Source organism: Vulpes lagopus, chromosome 1 (genome assembly GCF_018345385.1).
Source record: "Vulpes lagopus strain Blue_001 chromosome 1, ASM1834538v1, whole genome shotgun sequence".
In the NCBI taxonomy this organism is placed as follows: domain Eukaryota; kingdom Metazoa; phylum Chordata; class Mammalia; order Carnivora; family Canidae; genus Vulpes; species Vulpes lagopus.
The window spans coordinates 61833781-61852204 of NC_054824.1; the positions used below are offsets into that span (position 1 = coordinate 61833781).

The window sequence follows — 18424 nt, forward strand, 5'->3', positions numbered from 1 at the left end:
TCAAACAGAGGAAGAGTATAAACAGCAAAGTTAGAGAATGTTGTACAAAGATGGTATACAGTCGGTTAAGATAAAGGGACAGCTCCTAGCTATTTACCCAAGGGGAATAGAAACATAGGTCCACACAAAAATCTGTGCATTAATGTTTTAACTTTTATCATAATCACCAAAAGCCTTCCAAGTGTCCTTCACACCTGATAACTGTATAAACACCTGCACAATAGAACACGGCTCAGCAACCAAAAGGAACACAGGTGACTCTCCAATGCATTAGTCTTCTTAGTGAGAGAAGCCAGGCTCAAAAGGTATATAACATTCTCGAAGAGTCAAAACAAAGGGACAGAAAGGTTAATGGTTGCCTGGGGTCAGGATGGGGGAAGATGATGACCACAAATGGGCATGAGGCAGCTTTGTGGGGATATAGAACTGTTCTATTTGATTGTAGTGGTTGTGAACTACTCTATGCATTTGTTAACATGCATAAAATTGTCCACTAAAAAGGGTGACTCTTACTATGTGAAAAAATAAACCCTTAATAAACCTGACTTTAAAAAGCAAGAGTAAGGACAGAACAAAGAGTGTCAGAAGGCTTAATGAGTCTTAGAACTGCTGACATTTGGACCAGGGAAGGGAATAAGTGGGAGCAGCATTAAAGGCCAGGAAACAGGGAAAGCATATGGAAACCTTGCTTTCTTAGCTTACATCTTCCATTTTAAGAAGATTTTTGAAAAGCACAGCAGAGCTCTTATAGGCAATGACTCTCCTGCAAATAAAGGATAGAGTTTCCTTCCTACACGTCTCCCATAAGCAGAGAATATCTGGGGAGTGTGTAAGAACAAGGATCTGGAGATTACCAGGGAAGAACAATCAAGAAGAGTATAAACTTGGAGATAGGTCTTGTTGCTAGGAGAGACTCCGAGTGCTGTTTTCCCCAGTGATTTGAGGTCCAAAATGGTTCAGAAAGGTCATGAGCTGTCATAGCCAATGAATATGAAGCTTAATCAGCTGAAATGATGATCCAGCTTTCCCTGGGAAGGTCAGGATGGTTTCGCTAATGGCCATAATTGACACTAATAATATAAGCATCTTAATTTTCAAGCTAATACAGATGTCCTACTTTATTTGTAGCAAGGTGACATGGGGGACATTTTTATGGCATTTTAAACAATGTAGGCAGATCCAAAGTAATGTCAACACCTAAAGCATTTATTTGGATATCTTTAAACTTTTTACATATGATACATTCCAAATTTTACAAGTTGTCCACAGATATTAAAGTTATAGCCAATTTATTAAACAGATATGATTTTCCCTGATATGGAAAGCATGTTATATAAACATTTCTACAATAAACATAATACATGCGGAACAAATCATAAATCATTGGCAAGGATGACAATTAGCTTAATTATGCACACACTAGAAGATAAAAGGGTGCGTGTGTTGCTATTTCATGTAAGTTCATCTTCTCTCAGACTCTGTCATTTTCAGAGAATGAAATCCAGGGACACCCTCTGCTAACAATGGACTTCTGTAAAGTCATTCCTGAAAGCCACAGTATTGTTATGATTTGGTGGAAATGTTTATAATTCATTTACAGAGGGAGAAACCTGGTCCTATTTTAAATTCAAGCTTGAGGGAACATATGGAGAAAAGCCAAAAGAAGCTGGGCTTAAATGCTAAAGGAACGGGGATGTGACAAAGACCAAAATAAACATTGAAATCATTATGCCATCCACAGCCCCAGTTCTTATGAATGGAAGAAAGGCCAGATAAAGGGGGAAGAATGCTGTGTTTTAATTTGGATTTTCTTCCTGTTGGTCCTCCTCTCAGATGCTGAGCCAGTCCCAAGCAAGAAGGGTTTCAGAAGAGGGGGTCCTGTCACACACTACCTTAGAGAGGAAGCAGTGGATGTGGCTTCTGTATCCCTCTTTATTTTAGCCTGAAGTCTGGATTTCTGACCTTCCTCCTGGGTTTACTGCAGTGTATACAAAGCTGAATGGAACAGAACTTACAGATGCAGTTCAAGAAAACTGAGTAAAAGGCTTACTTGCATTGGCTAAAAAAATCCAAGAGTCTCTTATTATTCATTTGTCCCTTAGCCCTACCTTAGAGAGGCTCAGAATGTATTCCTTCACTAAATCTGCAAGTACCCTCTGTATTCAAGCTCTCAGCACACATACATCAAATGAGAGTGGCTATGTGGTATGTAACAGTTAAAAGCTATTCTACTAAGCGGCTATCATTCTAGGAAGGCACATCTTAGTAAGAACAATAATGCTTAGAAATAATAAAAACCCTGGGCACAAAAGCTGTCCCAGGAATGTACTAAGTGAGCCAGCAGGTAAACAGTAATTCATCTATTCCAGGAAATGCTAGAAAGGGTAGGGGAACCTTAAAACATTGAATTCTCATTGTTTCTTCTAGTTTGATTCTAGATGCATACAATCTCTTGGTTTAGTCTTAGAAATGGGAATATATTGTCTGAAAAATTAGGATAGTCTAAGTTTTCAAAAAGCCCTTTAAAATGAGTTTTTCTCTCAAAGCCAAAAGTCTTGTCCCCCTCCCCCCACAAATCCAACTTTTATAGCCCTGAAAATCACCCAGCATATGGAGCAACCAGGCTCTCTCCATCCCACAGGCTCCTCCTGCACATGTGCCCCAACCTGCTCATAGCCATTGGAGACAGGGATAGCCACTTTCAAAATCCACTGCTTTGCTCTTAGAGGTAGGGTCCTGTCAGCAGAGGGGACAGCGACCTAGTCCCAGTGTTGAGAGTCACTGAAAGGGACCAGGAAATGTGACCCCAACAGACCACAGAGACTGTTTCCTGCTGCTGTCAAATCAGCTTCAGGCCTGAGTGCCTTGTGATCAGTAACATAACATGGCTCAGACTACTGTGAACAGTCAAAGCGGTTAGATGCCCACAAAGGGGCTGTGCCCAGCCTGGAAAGAGAAGTTCCTCGCTGAATTCTAAAACTCAAGCAGTTATATTGAGGGACATAGCAAACGGTGCAAGAAAATCCACTGATGGAAGATGATTTTCATCAGTCCCTGGAGCCAGAAACTATGAAAACAAAACTGGGAAGAAAAGCTTAAATATAGAATTTATTTCCAAATTCAGTAGAATTTATTTCCTATTCTTTCCTGAAAAGCCAACTGGGTTACAAAAATCCAAGTTTATGTTTTTGGTAGTGAAGTAACTATAAATGTTGCCAGTCGATGCCAACCAGTGTCTGATTTGCTTCCTGTGCATGTCCAATTTCCTCCGTGATACTGTGCTGGTGCCAAAGCTTCTGAATCTTCTTAAATCGCTCTTTGCACAAATGTAAAGGATTTCCCCGTCTAGAAGGAAGACGTATGTCATTCAGGATGCATTCTTTTTATTCATCTATTATACCCCAACTTTTAGGAACAGTTACAAGTTACTGGTTTAAGATCTTTTGCAAAATTCCTGTTTGGTATGAGACTGTGGCTATTAACACATTAGCTCTGAAGGCTGGCTAGGAGCAGCTGAAGGGAGTAAGTACTGAAAAGAAGAGGAAAATGTATAGGAGCTACAATTACTCAGATTACGGTGAGGGAAGAGAGGCTAGGGTTGAGCAGGAGGGTCTGGGTGGAGAGGCTACAATACCTATTCATTATCCACTTTGTTGGTAAAATATAAGACTGAAGGAGGCAGGGGAGATGGAAAGAGAACTGCAGAGGTAAAAATGTTTCCCATGGTGCTGTTTTTTAGCCATAAAGTCTAGTAAGCAAAGCAGGCAATTGTGAATAACATCCGGGTCTAATTTAACCAAAGAAGTTTTGATGAGTTCACGCTGGTGGCCTTTGCTCCTGATTCAGAGCACACACAATCCTCTTACTCTCTAAGCAGGGCTCTTCCTCCTAAGAGTCCACATTCCTCAGGGCAATGGAAGAACCATCACCAGGTGGCATTACGTGCATAACCTTGTAGCCAAGCCCCTGGGGCAGCCTTCTACTTATCTTGCCTTATTTTCCAGTTTTTCATTTTCTGCTTCCCAAGGCTGGATGGTTTTACCTAGGTTAAGACTTTCACCTCCTCTGGGCAAAGAGATGGTCTAGAAGAAGTTAATAGTGCTTGAGGGAACTGTTGTTAGCATTTTTCTCATGATATAATACAAGCAACCAGAGTAGAAGTGATTAAGCCTCAAATACTGTTGTATTGCTCTGTATGTTCTACATCTTTGTCCTCAGATTTTTTTTTTAAAGATTTTATTTATTTATTCGTGAGAGACACAGAGAGAGAGGGGGAGAGAGGCAGAGAGACACAGGCAGAGGGAGAAGCAGGCTCCATGCAGGGAGCCCAACTTGGGACTTGACCCCACATCTCCAGGATCACGCCCTGGACTGAAGGTGGCGCTAAACCGCTGAGCCACCTGGGCTGCCCTCAGATTCTGATAATAAAATAAGCACATCTCTCTTTTTTTCAAGTAGGCTTTATGCCCAATGTGGGGCTTAAATGCATGACCCTGAGATCAAAAGTTTTATGCTCTACTGACTGAGCCAGCCAGATGCCCCAAACACATCTCTTATCAATTAATATTTGCTCTTTTATAACTTCTGAACAACACTGGGTCTACTCTTACAAAGTCATACAACTCACAACAGGCTACTTCAATGGTTCTCTGGAGTCACAAATGGGAAAAAAACTTGCTTTTCTTTTATTATTTCCCTTATCTGTCCTGATTGCCCTCATGACATTCTTATTTATTTATTTTAGAGAGAAAAAGAAAAAGAGAGAGAGTACAAGTGGGGGAGGGGCAGAGGGACAAGCAGACTCCCTGATCACTAGGACTGATCAGTGTACTGAAGGCTCTGGAGGCCCGGATCAGCCAACCCAGTGCCCTAGGATGGGCTCTTACCTGAGTCCCTGGTCAGTTTCCCCATAGTCATCAAGGTAAGGAGGAGAATAAAAACAGCCTTTGGTTTTGCCAGCTAAAAATAGCACCTGACATTCCCGCACTCTGTAGAGAGACCATTTATACATTACAGATTAGTAACCAATGTTTGGATTCAGTTCCTAATGGACTGAAGTCTTATAAAAAATAAACAACCCCAGTGTTAGAAGAAACAGCCTTTATAGCAGAGATACTTGAAGTATCAACACATCTGCCCAAATTTTAAAAATAACTAAAATGATTGTATTATACCCAATAATGATTGCACTGTAAATCAATATAGTTAGGAAGAGGAATATTTTAGATAAGGAATCAGTGGCTCATGTAATACTGGCATTTAAAAAACTATTAAGTGTAAGAGAGATAGTTAACTTTTAAACATAGATACTGATACTTTAACCACTATTATGTGCGAACTGCTCATTTAAAAAAAGTGTACAAAAACATTCTGAATTAGGTTGATTTGAAACACAAAGCAATACTGTACATGACTGAAAGAATTTTGAAATATGCCAGACAAGAGACATTTTTATTTCTTTAAAGGGTTATTAAAAAACATGTCTCCCTATCCCTTTGAGAGGTTTGCCTGGCCTTTTTTGGGTATTAATAATCCAGCTCAACTCAACATTTATAGAGAACCTGTCATATACAAGATATTGTCAGGCACCAGGGGACTAAGTTACCTAAGATACAGATCTAATTTATGCCTCAAGGGAGCTGAAATTCATGTCACCTCCCTCCTTCAAACCCTGAACTGAGTTCCATCTCACTCAGAAATGTCACCAGGACACAGCAGGCCCTAGGACTCTCCTGTATACACCACTCCAGCAACACAAGCCTCATTACTGTTTCCTGAACACGGCAAGCACATTCCCCAACAATTTTATAATTGCTGTTTCTTGCCTAGAGTGTTCTCCCTACTTCTTTCAGTGTTTATTCAAAGGCACCTTCTAGGTTCCCTAACTAAAATCCAACTCCCCATCTGCCATTTCATATTCTTCTCCCTGCTTTATTTTTTTCCTCCAAGTGTATCACTTTCTAAATTGTCAGCCTTATTATTTTTTATCTCCCATGCTAGAAAATGAGTTCCACAAAGGCAGAGATTTTTGTCTGTTTTGTTGACTACTACATTCTCAAAGCCCAGTACACAGTAGTCACTAAGTATTTGTTGTATGTTGTCCAATATATACAACCATAGTTGACCTTAGAACAACATGGCAGTTAGGCATGAGGACCCCTCCCCCCTACCCATGCAGTTGAATACCTGCATATAACTTTGGACTCCCTCAAAACTCAACTATTAATAGCTCACTGTTGACTGGAAGCTCTTACTTGGTAACATAGACAATTAACACACATTCCATATGTTGTATGTATTATGTACTGTATTTACAATAAAGCAAGCTAGAGAAAAGAAAGTGTTAAGAAACTCAAAAGGAAAATACATTTGCAGTACTAAACTGTATTTATTGAAAAAAATCTGTGTATGAGTGGACTTGCATGTAGTTCCAACTCATGTTGTTCAAGTGTCAAGGTTATATACATCAGGCAGTGATATGTATGGATCCCAAACCATAAGGATATGGCAAAAGAAGTAATTTTGACTGGGTTTGGGCAGAAAATAAAGGACAAGTGGAAGTTTCACATTAGGATGAGGCACAAAGAAAGGAGAATTAAACTGTCATGGAGGTGGGAAGAATGACAATGGAAGAGGCAAAGAGAGTAGGATCCAAATATGAGATATGAAGAGACAAGGCTTTCCATGTTCCTTGAATGAACAAACACAGAACAGCAGTCTCAACATTCTTTGTAACATAGTAGCTTCTTGTGCCATCCCTCAACATGTATATACCACAGCAGGTGCAAAGCTGCAGATGCAAAGAAAAAAGCTCTCGTCAGAGCCTTACCTGAGGAAGATGCCCACCCCAGAACCACAGGAGTAGGTGTGAGCTGTGCAGGCTCCCACGTCTTCCCCTTCCAGTTCAGTCTGACAGCAGTAGCTCTGGGAGCACAGCAGAGTTCCACACACAAGGCACAGAGTGGGGGCTCTGCTCTTATCACCACCTGATTTGGGGCATCTCCATGGGACAAAAAAAAAAAAAGCTCAAGTCATTGCTCTAAAAAGGAATGGCTAAAGAGCTGACAGTGGTAAAGCCACCCTGGAAAAAGTTCTGTAATATCAAGCAGAGCTGAAGATGCCTGTGTCCTATGGGCCAAATTTGGTTCTAAAACTGGGAACATCTCACACAAACAACATGTACTGGAAATATTTAATCAACATCTGGAAAAGAGGTAAATAAAATCAGTAAGATAAAAAAAATGTAAATTCTGCTCTCGTGATGAAATACTACACAAAGTGAAAACTGATGAATTAACAGTTATGTATATCGGATGTATAAAAAAGTCTTACAAATAGTACTGAATATAAGAAACTGTAGAATATGTATAGTAGAGATTGCCATTTTTAAGTTTAAAACATACAAAATAATAATATATGCTGCTTGGTAATATAAGCATTTGTTGCTAGCCTATAAATGCATAGGAAGCTTGATATTCTGTGTCGAACAGTGGGTCTCTGCAGGGGAAGAAGAGGACACACCAGAGTAGAGGTACACAAGGCAGCTTCAATTGCCAAGGAAATGTTCAGTTTTTACACTATTGATTATTGCTTATGCTGTTTCTATGTCAAACATATACAAATATTACTAAAGGGTTCTTATTAAAGTGCTATTTAGATAACCTGTAATGAATCAACTTTGTCACCCATCACCCCGTTTCCCATACCTTATGCTGAAGCATGCTGGAATGGTGTCATTACAAGACAGGCAGTATAAAACACTACTGACATCATAATTCCCTGACCCCCCCCAAAATGGAACGATAATAAAATCCCTTAAAATCTGAATAAAGTAGTGAGTGCTTCCAGTGATAAGAAATGCTTAACACTTGAATATCAGAACTTACGAGAAATTAGATGCTTGATTAATGAGGCTGCTATAATCCTCTGGAAGGTCTATTAATTTGTTGGATTCTCTTGGATAGCTAAAACAAAACAACATAACAATCAAACATAAAAACCAGTTAGAAATCATAACAATGACAAGTAACTGTTAGTTTAAACAAATAAAGGAAGACTGAATCTGAGTGACTGGGTATTACCATAGTGCTACAAGAAGCCACAAAAGAAATTAAAAAAGGCACTCTTTTTTTTTGGATGGAATTTCCTTATTGTTTTTTAATTTTTTAAAAAAGATTTTATTTATTCATGAGAGACACAAGAGAGAGGCAGAGACATAGGCAGAGAGAAGCAGGCTTCATGCAGGGAGCCCAACGAGAGACTCGATCCCGGGACTCCAAGATCACGCCCCGGGCTGAAGGCAGGAGCTCAACCACTGAGCCACCCAGGCATGCTTATTTTTTAATTTTTAAAGGTAAGCTCTATGCCCAAAATAGGGCTTTAACTCACAACCCCAAGATCAAGAGTCCCATGCTCTCCCCCTGAGCCCTATAGGCACCCCAACAAGGCACTCTTAAAAAACAGAGGGCCCTTGGGCTTACATGTTTACTTGAAGAGCTCAGAATACATTATCAAGACAGTAGACAGTACTTAGTATCTTTCCCATTTAAGGGAAAATCTGGTAGCTCTGGGCAGAAGGGGAGATTCCTCCCTGGGCTTCTATGGAAAACAGAGTAATGGAGAGCCCAACCACACAACTCAGGATAAGACAGAAAAGATATGAAACTGGTTTTCCAATTGTGCAATAAAACCCCTTTTGGGTCATGGTTAAAAAAAAAAAAGGATATGCTTTATTAAGGGTGATCTTAAGGCAGAAATGACTTGGGAGGAGAGAGGGCAGTAGAGGAACAGACAGATTTTCTTTAAATTAGAGACACCAGGCCATATTGATTCTGTGACAAGTAATTCATATAGAAATGTAGATCCAAATTCATCTGGTATGTGAGGATCTATTCTAATGCTCACACATGCGCAGCATAGACTGTGGGATGTGGCCTGTCCCTGAGGCAGGGACAGGCAGCCAAGGGGAAGTGACTGACACAGCAGATTTTTTTTTTTTTTCTAAATAGGGAGTGGGAGAGAAAAAACCCTAAGCAGGCTCCATACCCCATGGGAGTCCAACACAGATGTTTGATCTCACAACCTTGAGATCATGACCTGAGCCAAAATCAAGAGTAGGATGCTTAACTGACTGAGCCAGCCAGGTCTGCCTGAGAGAGCAGATCTTATACCAGAGTCACCTGAGGGGAATTTTGGGGAGACACACATGCCAATGATAGAGAAATTAGATTTGGTAGGTAAGGACAGGGTATTTTTTTCTAATTTTTTTTTTTTTTAATTTTTAAGTAATCTCTATACCCAGTGAGGGGCCCAAACTCATGACCCCAGCATTAAGGGTCACATGTTCTACTGAATAAGCCAGTCAGGCACCCCTACGCTTGAGTATTTTTTAAAAATTTCCAAAATTATTCTGATGTATACCTCAGGTAGAGAACTACTGTTCCACATGAGTTTTCCAACTGCAGAGTTGAACCATATGAAATTGGTTATATTCAACCTAATAAGATTAGAGTGCTATCATTTCTAGATTTGGGACAGGATGTATATAAAAATCAAAGAAACAGATAATCTCCTCTAACCTTCTGATTTTTATGTATGATGTATTCAGTAGAACCAAGGAGAGATTTACAAATGAAATACATCTGTTATCACCTAGGATAGCATACTTTACTACAGAAATCAGAATAGAGCTAATCTCAAAAAGAATGAAGAAAAAAAAAGCCATGATTTGATAATCACTGAAGTTGAGTGACAGGAATGTCAAGTCTTATATGATTCTTTATACTTTTGGATAGTTTAAAAATTTCCATAATAAAAGGGAAAAAACAGAGCTAAGAAAAACCTGGAAAAGGATTCAAAATTTTAAAAAAGCAAACATTCCAAAATACAATACTTTTGTTATTTGTTTCTTCTGCCAAGAATAATGCACCGTATTTATATTCATAATTCTTATTCTTTAGAAACTCTCGTTAGACTGAGAAAAAAGTAGTATGAAGGCAAGATGTTCTACCTCTTGGAATCACTGAAGATTTGCAAGGTCATTTTTAAAGGAATGGCACACTTACATCCTGCTTCCTCTCTATCTCCTGCCCAAACAAATCTTCATAATCTTTAACTTACCTTATAGCATCTCTTTCACCTTCAAGATATCTTTTAACTTCAATGTTATGACACCAACTTCAATGTAATGGGGGTGGCGGGTGGGGAAGAGAAACAAAATCAAAACTTTATTTTTGAAGGGTTATAATAGAATTTTTTCCTCTCTATTTCTCTATTCAGTAAGAGAAAAACAAATCTTCTTGGCTTTTTTACTACATCAAAAGAAAGGAGAAGACATATTTTGCTACAACTTTTATTTATTTTTTTTAAAACAAATTTTTATTTATGATAGTCACACAGAGAGAGAGAGAGAGAGAGGCAGAGACACAGGCAGAGGGAGAAGCAGGCTCCATGCACCAGGAGCCCGACGTGGGATTTGATCCCGGGTCTCCATGATTGCGCCCTGGGCCAAAGGCAGGCGCCAAACTGCTGCGCCACCCAGGGATCCCTGACTTTTAAATCAGAAGAATACGAGCTGTGGTTTTCTAAAAGCATACACTATTATCCCACTCAGTTGGACACTCTGGAAAAACCAGTATAAATTAATGACAAATTCTTACTATTTGGAGCTAGAATACTCATGAAAAAAACATTTTTTTTTTATTGCAGCAAAATATACGTAATGTAAAGCTTACCATTTTAGCCATTTTTAAGTGTACGGTTCTGTGGCATTAAGTACATTCACATTATTGGGCAACCATCCCTACCATCCATTTCAAGAACTTTTTCAACTTTCCCAAATGAAATTCTGCACTCGTTAAACACTAACTCATTCCTCCCCTGACCCAGCCTCTGGCAACCACCATTTTATTTTCTGTCTCTATGAATTTGACTACTCTAGATACCTTATGTAAACGGAAACATACAATAATTGCTTCATCCGTGTTGTAGCAGGGGTCAGAGTTTTCTTCCTTTTAAAGGTTGAATAGTATGTCACTCTGTGTATATTCTAAGTATTGTTGCTCCACCTTTTGGCTATTATGAATAATGCTATGAACATGACTGTACAAGTATCAGTTTAAGTCCCTACTTCCAATTTTTTTTTTTTTTAAGATTTTATTTATTTATTCATGAGAGAAACACAGAGAGAAGCAGAAACCTAGGCAGAGGAGAAGCAGGCTCCCTATGGAGAGCCCGATGCGGGACTCGATCCCAGGACCCTGGGGTCAGGACCTGAGCTGAAGGCAGATGCTCACCCGCAGAGCCACCCAGGTGCCCCCTGATTTCAATTCTTTTGTAATATATACCTAGAAGTTGAATTGCTGGATCATATAATTCTATGTTTAACTTTTTGAGGGACTGCCATACTATTTTCCAGTGCAACTGCCCTATTTTGTATTCCTACCAGCAATGAACAAGATTTCAATTTCTTGACATCCTCACTAACGTGTTATTATTGTCTGTCTTTTGTATATGTGCTGCTGAAGTGAGCACAATTGTCTGTCTTTTGACTACAGCTATCTTAATAGGTGTGAAGTAGCACCTCACCGTGGTTCTTATTTGCATTTTCTTAATAACTGACTAGTGATGTTGAGCACGTTTTCATGTGCTTATTGGCCATTGTATATCTTCTTTGGAGAAGTCCTTTGCTCCTTTTTAAATGGGTAGTTGCTTTTTTGTTGAGATGTAAGAATTCTGGCCATATATTCACACGGTCATACATTCTGAATATTAATCCCTTATCAGATGCATGATTTGTAAATATTTCCCCCCATTCTGTGGGTAGAACAGCTAAGTTTTAATCTTAACTAACTTGATATGAATGACAAATAACCTTCCCTAGACTTCAATTTTCTCAAACATAAAGTGAGGGTATTAGACTAGATGACCCTCAAGGTTTTTCAGTTCCAAAAATTTACAGAATAGAGTCCTTAATACGTATGTTAATATGAGGAAATAAACATTCCTACCACTACTCTCCTTATAAGCAAATCTACTTATGCTATTCACTAGCTTGGCAAAAACCATGCCACAAAGGTAAATTCTTAACTAAAAAGGCCTAATCCTTATGAGATGAGTTACACACATTGAATTCTGCTAGGCTCACTATCTGAGAATTTCATAATATGTGATAAATCTAAGTTTGTTTCCATAGAACTATTCAATATAATGGAAGAAAAATGTATAATCATTACCTTTCAATCAGTAATTTTGTTATCTCATTATTTTCTTGAAAAAGGCAAATGAGGTTGTTTGGCAGGGAAAGGTAGTTACACAAATGTTCAAAATGGCTTGTTCCAGAAACTGCAAATGGAGAAGAGAAGAGTGATGCATATAACAACTAAGAGTAGGTCCTGCAGGAGAGTAAGCAATAGCAGAGCTTAAAAGCATAATGAAAGAATCTGAATTTACAAGTTCACAAAAGGACATGTGGAAGGGGACCACAGAAAAGGGCACAATTGAGAGCAGAGCCAGGCAACTCCCACAACAAATTGGTTACAATTTCTTGGTGTCTCCGTGTAACCATTTGCAAAATGATGTACTTACCCGATCTACTTCACTGGGGTTATGTGTGAACAAATTAATGACAAAAATAACATATGGGGTACTCTGGAAAAGCATAAAGCAATACAGAAATAGAAGATGATTTTATCATGAGAGATGGATTTAAGTACTACCTTTAATCATCATTGCAAATGATTAGGAAGTCTAGACTATTAGCTGAATGAAAGTGTCACTCAACAGACTTTGAGAGGGCAAGCTCACATGCAGGCATCCCTTGCCTGAGCCAGTCACTGTGAGGTACAGAGTAAACTTTAAGTTTGCCTTGATACTACACTATTTATTTTTAAGATTTTATTTATTTATTCATGAAGACACACACACACACAGAGAGAGAGAGAGAGAGAGAGAGAGAGAGAGAGAGAGAGACGGGGCAGAGACACAGGCAGAGGGAGAAGCAGGCTCCATGCAGGGAGCCTGATGCAGGACTTGATCCTGGGTCCAGGATCATGTCCTGGGCCAAAGGCAGGCATTAAACCCCTGAGCCACCCAGGGATCCCCACTGATACTACACTTTAATGAAATGAATCAAAACAGAATACAGAGAACAACTGTAAAACACAAAATGAATTCCTTCATTAAAATCATATATGTGCAATTATGGGTATTCTGAACATTAATGCCACACATTTCAAGTTAGAAAACACTTGACATTGTGAGTTATCCTCTTTTATTATCTGAAGAACCCAGTTTATGGATAACATATAATTGAATATTTTAACTCTGAAAGCAAAACTAGATTTTTGTAAATAAAAAAAGTACACTTACTGAGATGCAAATAAAATCACACATATATATAAATATGCATTTTTATTCTATAATTGTGTACATCACCACAATCAGCTATATTCTATTTTTTTTATTCTATTTCTTTTTTTTTTTTAAGATTTTATTTAATAATGACAGACACACAGAGGGAGGCAGAGAATAGGCAGAGGGAGAAGCAGGCTCCCTGCAGGGAGCCTGATGAGGGACTTGATCCCAGGACCCCGGGATCACACCTTGAGCCTAAGGTAGACGTTCAGCCACTGAGCCACCCAGGTGTCCTTGTAAGTTTTCTTTCTTTCGTTTTAATTTTGAGAGAGCATACGTGAGTGGGGTGGGGAGGGGCAGAGAGGAAGAGAGAGAATCTTAAACAGGCTCCACGCCCAGCATGAATCCTGACTTGGGGTTCAATCTCATGACACTGAGGTCATGACCTGAGTTGAAATCAAAAGTTGGATGCTTAACTGACTGAGCCATCCAGGTGCCCCTTAAATTTTTATTTTTGTAAGTTACCTTAATTATAAACTGCTGGAGTGAAAGACTACCTACATTTCCCACATTTTGAAGAAAACTAGAAATTACCTTGAAGTTCAGGTGGAGAAGGAACTCCATTTAAGTAATGAAAAAACAAAGCGCAACACTTAAGGAAAGGCATGATTCCATTTCTGACATTCCTCCATAGATGCCAGCCAGATGGTATTTCTTTCAAGGCACTACAAAGAGAAAAATGATAATTGGGAAATCTAATGAGGAAAGCTAGTTATAGCACAGTGTGAAAACAGGGACAACTGCTATTTGGAATCAGTGGCACAGAGGCATATAAGGAGCGGGCAGCCCCATTACAGGACGTCAAGTATAAATAGTGCTATAGTTGCCAATGCTCTTATTAAAATTTATAAAAGTAATATAGCTATATAAAGAGAAAATTTGGAAAATAAAACCCTATCCACTATTCTAGAAACTTTTATCAGCATTGTTATTCTGGCTATTTCTATTTGCACACTCATCTAGGTCTTACATAGCTATAGTTGTAACATATGAAATATAAAATTAACTTGTTTTTCAGAACATCATAAAACATAATTCTTATCAGAACTATAATATTCTGGAATACATCAATCATAATATTCAGCAAATTATTCCCTTGTAAGCAAACACTGTTTGCTTTAAATTCTTTGCTAATACAAACAATATCACAGTGTGCATCTTTTTTATGCCTATAGGTTTTTCTATATGTCTAATTATTTTTTTAGTGTGCACTCTCAGAAATGAGTGACTCAAAGAATAAATATTATGGTTCTTGACATACACTGTTAAAAAGCTAAGTGAAACAAACTGCTGTACCAAATCCAAATGGCTCCAACAATATGTGGAATTCTAGTAATTTCCCTGCACTCTGGCCAGTCCTGGATATTACCTTAAAAATATATTATGCTGACTTAATTTGCATTTTAAAATTCCTTGTGAGACAACATATATTTTAGAATAGTACTTTTCAAAGTAAGTTCTATACTTCCACTAGTCACTGCCAAATGCTCTGAACAAAAGAAAGATTCCATGGCCAAATACATGTGGGAAGCTCTACAAATTACTTCTTTTTCAGAGATTTCCAATCATGTTATTATATTAAAATGTCTTGAGTTCTGTGGATCACTTCCTCATCTCTTTTAAACATGTCAACAGGCAGCAATTTCCCTTTTTCAACAAACGAATTCCTTTTTCATGCTATCACTTACTGATATTTGGGAACTGTGATGATGTAAAGATCATGATCCTACCTTCCTGTACACTGGTGAAGTGTTTTATACAAAGCAAGAACTGCTAATTCTTCTTCACCAGCAGGATTTTCTTGATCCATGCCATTCTCTTCTGAAAGATATGGAAATATTAGTACTTCACATTTGCCTATGAAGTAGATTAAGGACCATATCATTTAAGTGCTCAAATGGACTCCTATATTTGCACATTATCTGAAAATACTCCTACAAAATACAAAGAACTTTAATCTCTCAAGTGCTCAGATAGTATCAATCTCCATCTTAACAAGGAGCCGGGAGGCTTTAGGAGAGGAAGCAAATGTGCTTCAGCAGGCCAGGAAGCAGCCTGTGAATAAAATCAGCTAAATATATATTCTATGGTACTAGACTATTACTGAACTTACAAAATAAAAATAAAAGGAAAAACATTCACATAGCTAGGGTATTGTTTATTTATTTATTTATGATTTTATTTATTCATGACACACACACACACACACAGAGGTAGAGACAGAGGCAGAGAAGCAAGCTCCATGCAGGGAGCCTGATGTGGGACTTGATCCTGGGACCGCGGGATCACACCCTGAGCTGAAGGTGGACGCTCAACTGCTGAGCAACCCAGGTGTCCCACTAGGGGATTTTAATAGAACGGAATTTGTTTCAAAACTTTCTACATAAGGATCAACAGAAAAAAGAAGTAGCCTAATCATAATTTACGCATTTCTCATCTAGGCACCTCTTCCTCTTACTTTTCTTTTAAACAGTACTTTGTCCTTCATGAAGCTGAATAAAAGGAGTTACCTGTACACGAGGTAAGTAAGATCTGTACGATGTGTGCCATAGTAACCAGATGGAAAATGTGAAGATCTCCAGTGCCAAGGCTGATCCCAGAAAAATCCTGACACTGCAATGCAGGGAAAGCGAGCACCAAGCCCACCTAGATACCAAATGCCAAGGGTCAGACAGGTCATCTTTCCTTCCAAACTTGAAGATATTTCCAATTTCTTAACATGATCCCCTTCTGAGCTCAGCCCATCCCCTTCAGAAATCTATATTGTTACAAGGCACATGTAGAAATTCCACTGGGACTGGCTACATGAAATGACTTATGGACTAATGGAGTCTTCATAAGCACCGTTTCATATGCCCAGTGATTTCTAATACATACCTTACTGTTAGTTAAAATACATGAATTCTAGCTCATTTTTTTTTTAAAGATTTTATTTATTTATTCATGAGAGACACAGACAGAGGCAGAGACACAGGCTCTCTACAGGAGCCAGATGTGGGACTCAATTCCGGAACCCAGGATCACACCCTGACTCGAAGGCAGATACTCAACTGCTGAGCCACCCAGGTGTCCCGAATTCCACTCCTCTTATGAGCTTTCTAGACAAGTTCACACCTTTGAGCCTCAGTTTTCCTGCTGGTAAACTAGCAATAATATATATATGTTTTTAATATCTCAGTAGCAAGGATGTAAGGGCTAACTAATAAAGAAAGTGAAAGCAGTCAGGTGCACAAAAAATGCTAGCTTGCTTGTGAGCCACCTGCTGCCTGTCCAATGGTGCCAGTGGTGGCACAATCTTTATAGCAGTCATAGAAACAGTAATAATAGCTAACATTTACTGGGGACACAGTGCTCTAAGCTCTTTACACTGCTTCTTCCACTGAGTTCTGACACAATCATTTGAGACAGGGACTAACTAATTTAAAGGTTCAGAATCCAATGCCCAAAGATTATGGGGACTGCAAATGGGGTTGCTATGTGTGGTGGTAAACTCAGTGTCCTGTGTAAAGGTGACCTAGCTAAGGTGGGGTTGAAAATCAGCCACCCACTGCTTAGCCAGTGCTGTGTCTGGGCACTAAGACTCACCTGCCTGTCCGATGCACCTGCTCAGAATACGTTCCTTTTCTTAATTCACAGAAAAGGGCTGTCTGTTGCTAAGTAATGTGACCATAGGGTTTACCTGTCCCAGAGCACTCTGAGTCAGCAGCAGCCCTTATATTACTAGTGTTACTTCTACTTCTTTATGGGTAAAAAACAAAGAGGTAAGTTACTGATCTTAGTCACAAAGCAAAATAAGAGAGGTCAAGCCTCTCAACTATATTCCTTAACATTTTCTTTTTTGAGGCTTCTGGGAAAAGAATTATACTCAGAAGTAGTAAGAATAATGGATGACAACTCCTCCTGTCTGCCTCTACACTGGTCACCAAGTCTAAGATACAGTTGTCATAAAATAAAAAGAATTTTAAACCCCAATTACAGCATAGGGGCACCTGGGTGGCTCAGTTGGTTAAGTGTCTGCCTTCAGCTCGGATCGTGGTCTTGGGGTCCTGGGATCAAGCTCTGTATCAGCTTCCCTGATCATCAGGGAGCCTGCTTCTCCCTCTGCCTTTCTCTGTCTCTCATGAATAAATGAATAAAATCTTAAAAAACAACACAAATCACAAGATACTCACCAATAAATGAAACATGTCGATATCTAATATGCATGGAAGGTCTCCCTGGTTGTCATCTGGCACCAATGCTAAATAGTTAAAAAAAAATTACATTAGCATATTTCATATGCAAACATAAATATGAAATTATTTTTATTTTTTTTTATTTTTATTTTTTTTGAAATTATTTTTAAAATGCATATAACCTAGTTTAAATTTATCTTTTTATAACATGTATATGAATTTATAAGCTATAACCTGTACATAAACAGTATTACCAAAATATTTTTCATAATGGAGAGTAGTTGCACCACTAAAAAAAAATTACAGAAGATGAGAAATGACCATAACATATATGGTACAGAGGTGTTCATACTCACATGCAAAAAGTTTACAAAAGTGTCCTTGCACCACTGAAAGTGATGCCACTGTCCAATGTGCTGCAGCAAATCTTGTTAATGACCTAAGACAGTCATCCTGAAATAAAGAGATTGATGCAATGAACAAAGAAGTCAGCATATAAGGTACATTTAATTCTTGAACAATGTAGGGGGTGGGGAAGCTGTGCCCCTTCCCGTCACATTCAGTTGAAAATCTGAATATAACCTTTCACCCCCCCCAAAACTTAATTGCTGATGAGAAGCGTTACTGATGACATAGTTGACTAACACATTTTTTATGTTACATGTATTATATATATTGTATTCTTACAATAAAAGAAGCTGGAGAAAAAGAAATACTAAGAAAATCATGAAGAGAAAGTACATTTATGGTACTATACACACACAAATTAAAAACCATGTATAAGTGAACCTGTTCAGTTCAAATTCATGTATGTTGTTCAAGGGTCAACTGTAGTT

The 18424-nt window shown here is 38.6% G+C and overlaps 1 protein-coding gene across 5 annotated transcripts in view; it reads right to left on the bottom strand.

Moving 5' to 3' along the window:
- Positions 1-1185: 1185 nt before the first annotated feature.
- The window catches only part of UBR2 (ubiquitin protein ligase E3 component n-recognin 2), a 122975-nt gene continuing 105736 nt past the window's right edge, over positions 1186-18424 (bottom strand). For all 5 annotated transcript variants that reach the window (XM_041769855.1, XM_041769780.1, XM_041769746.1 and 2 more), the window contains 11 exons: positions 17945-18041; positions 17586-17653; positions 15924-16059; positions 15144-15234; positions 13948-14078; positions 12234-12342; positions 10120-10176; positions 7887-7964; positions 6830-7000; positions 4887-4988; positions 1186-3345 (listed from right to left, as the gene is read on the bottom strand). In XM_041769855.1, the coding sequence (XP_041625789.1) occupies positions 3204-3345; positions 4887-4988; positions 6830-7000; positions 7887-7964; positions 10120-10176; positions 12234-12342; positions 13948-14078; positions 15144-15234; positions 15924-16059; positions 17586-17653; positions 17945-18041 (1182 nt within the window). In that variant the 3' untranslated portion in view covers positions 1186-3203. The remainder of the gene's footprint in view (positions 3346-4886; positions 4989-6829; positions 7001-7886; positions 7965-10119; positions 10177-12233; positions 12343-13947; positions 14079-15143; positions 15235-15923; positions 16060-17585; positions 17654-17944; positions 18042-18424) is intronic.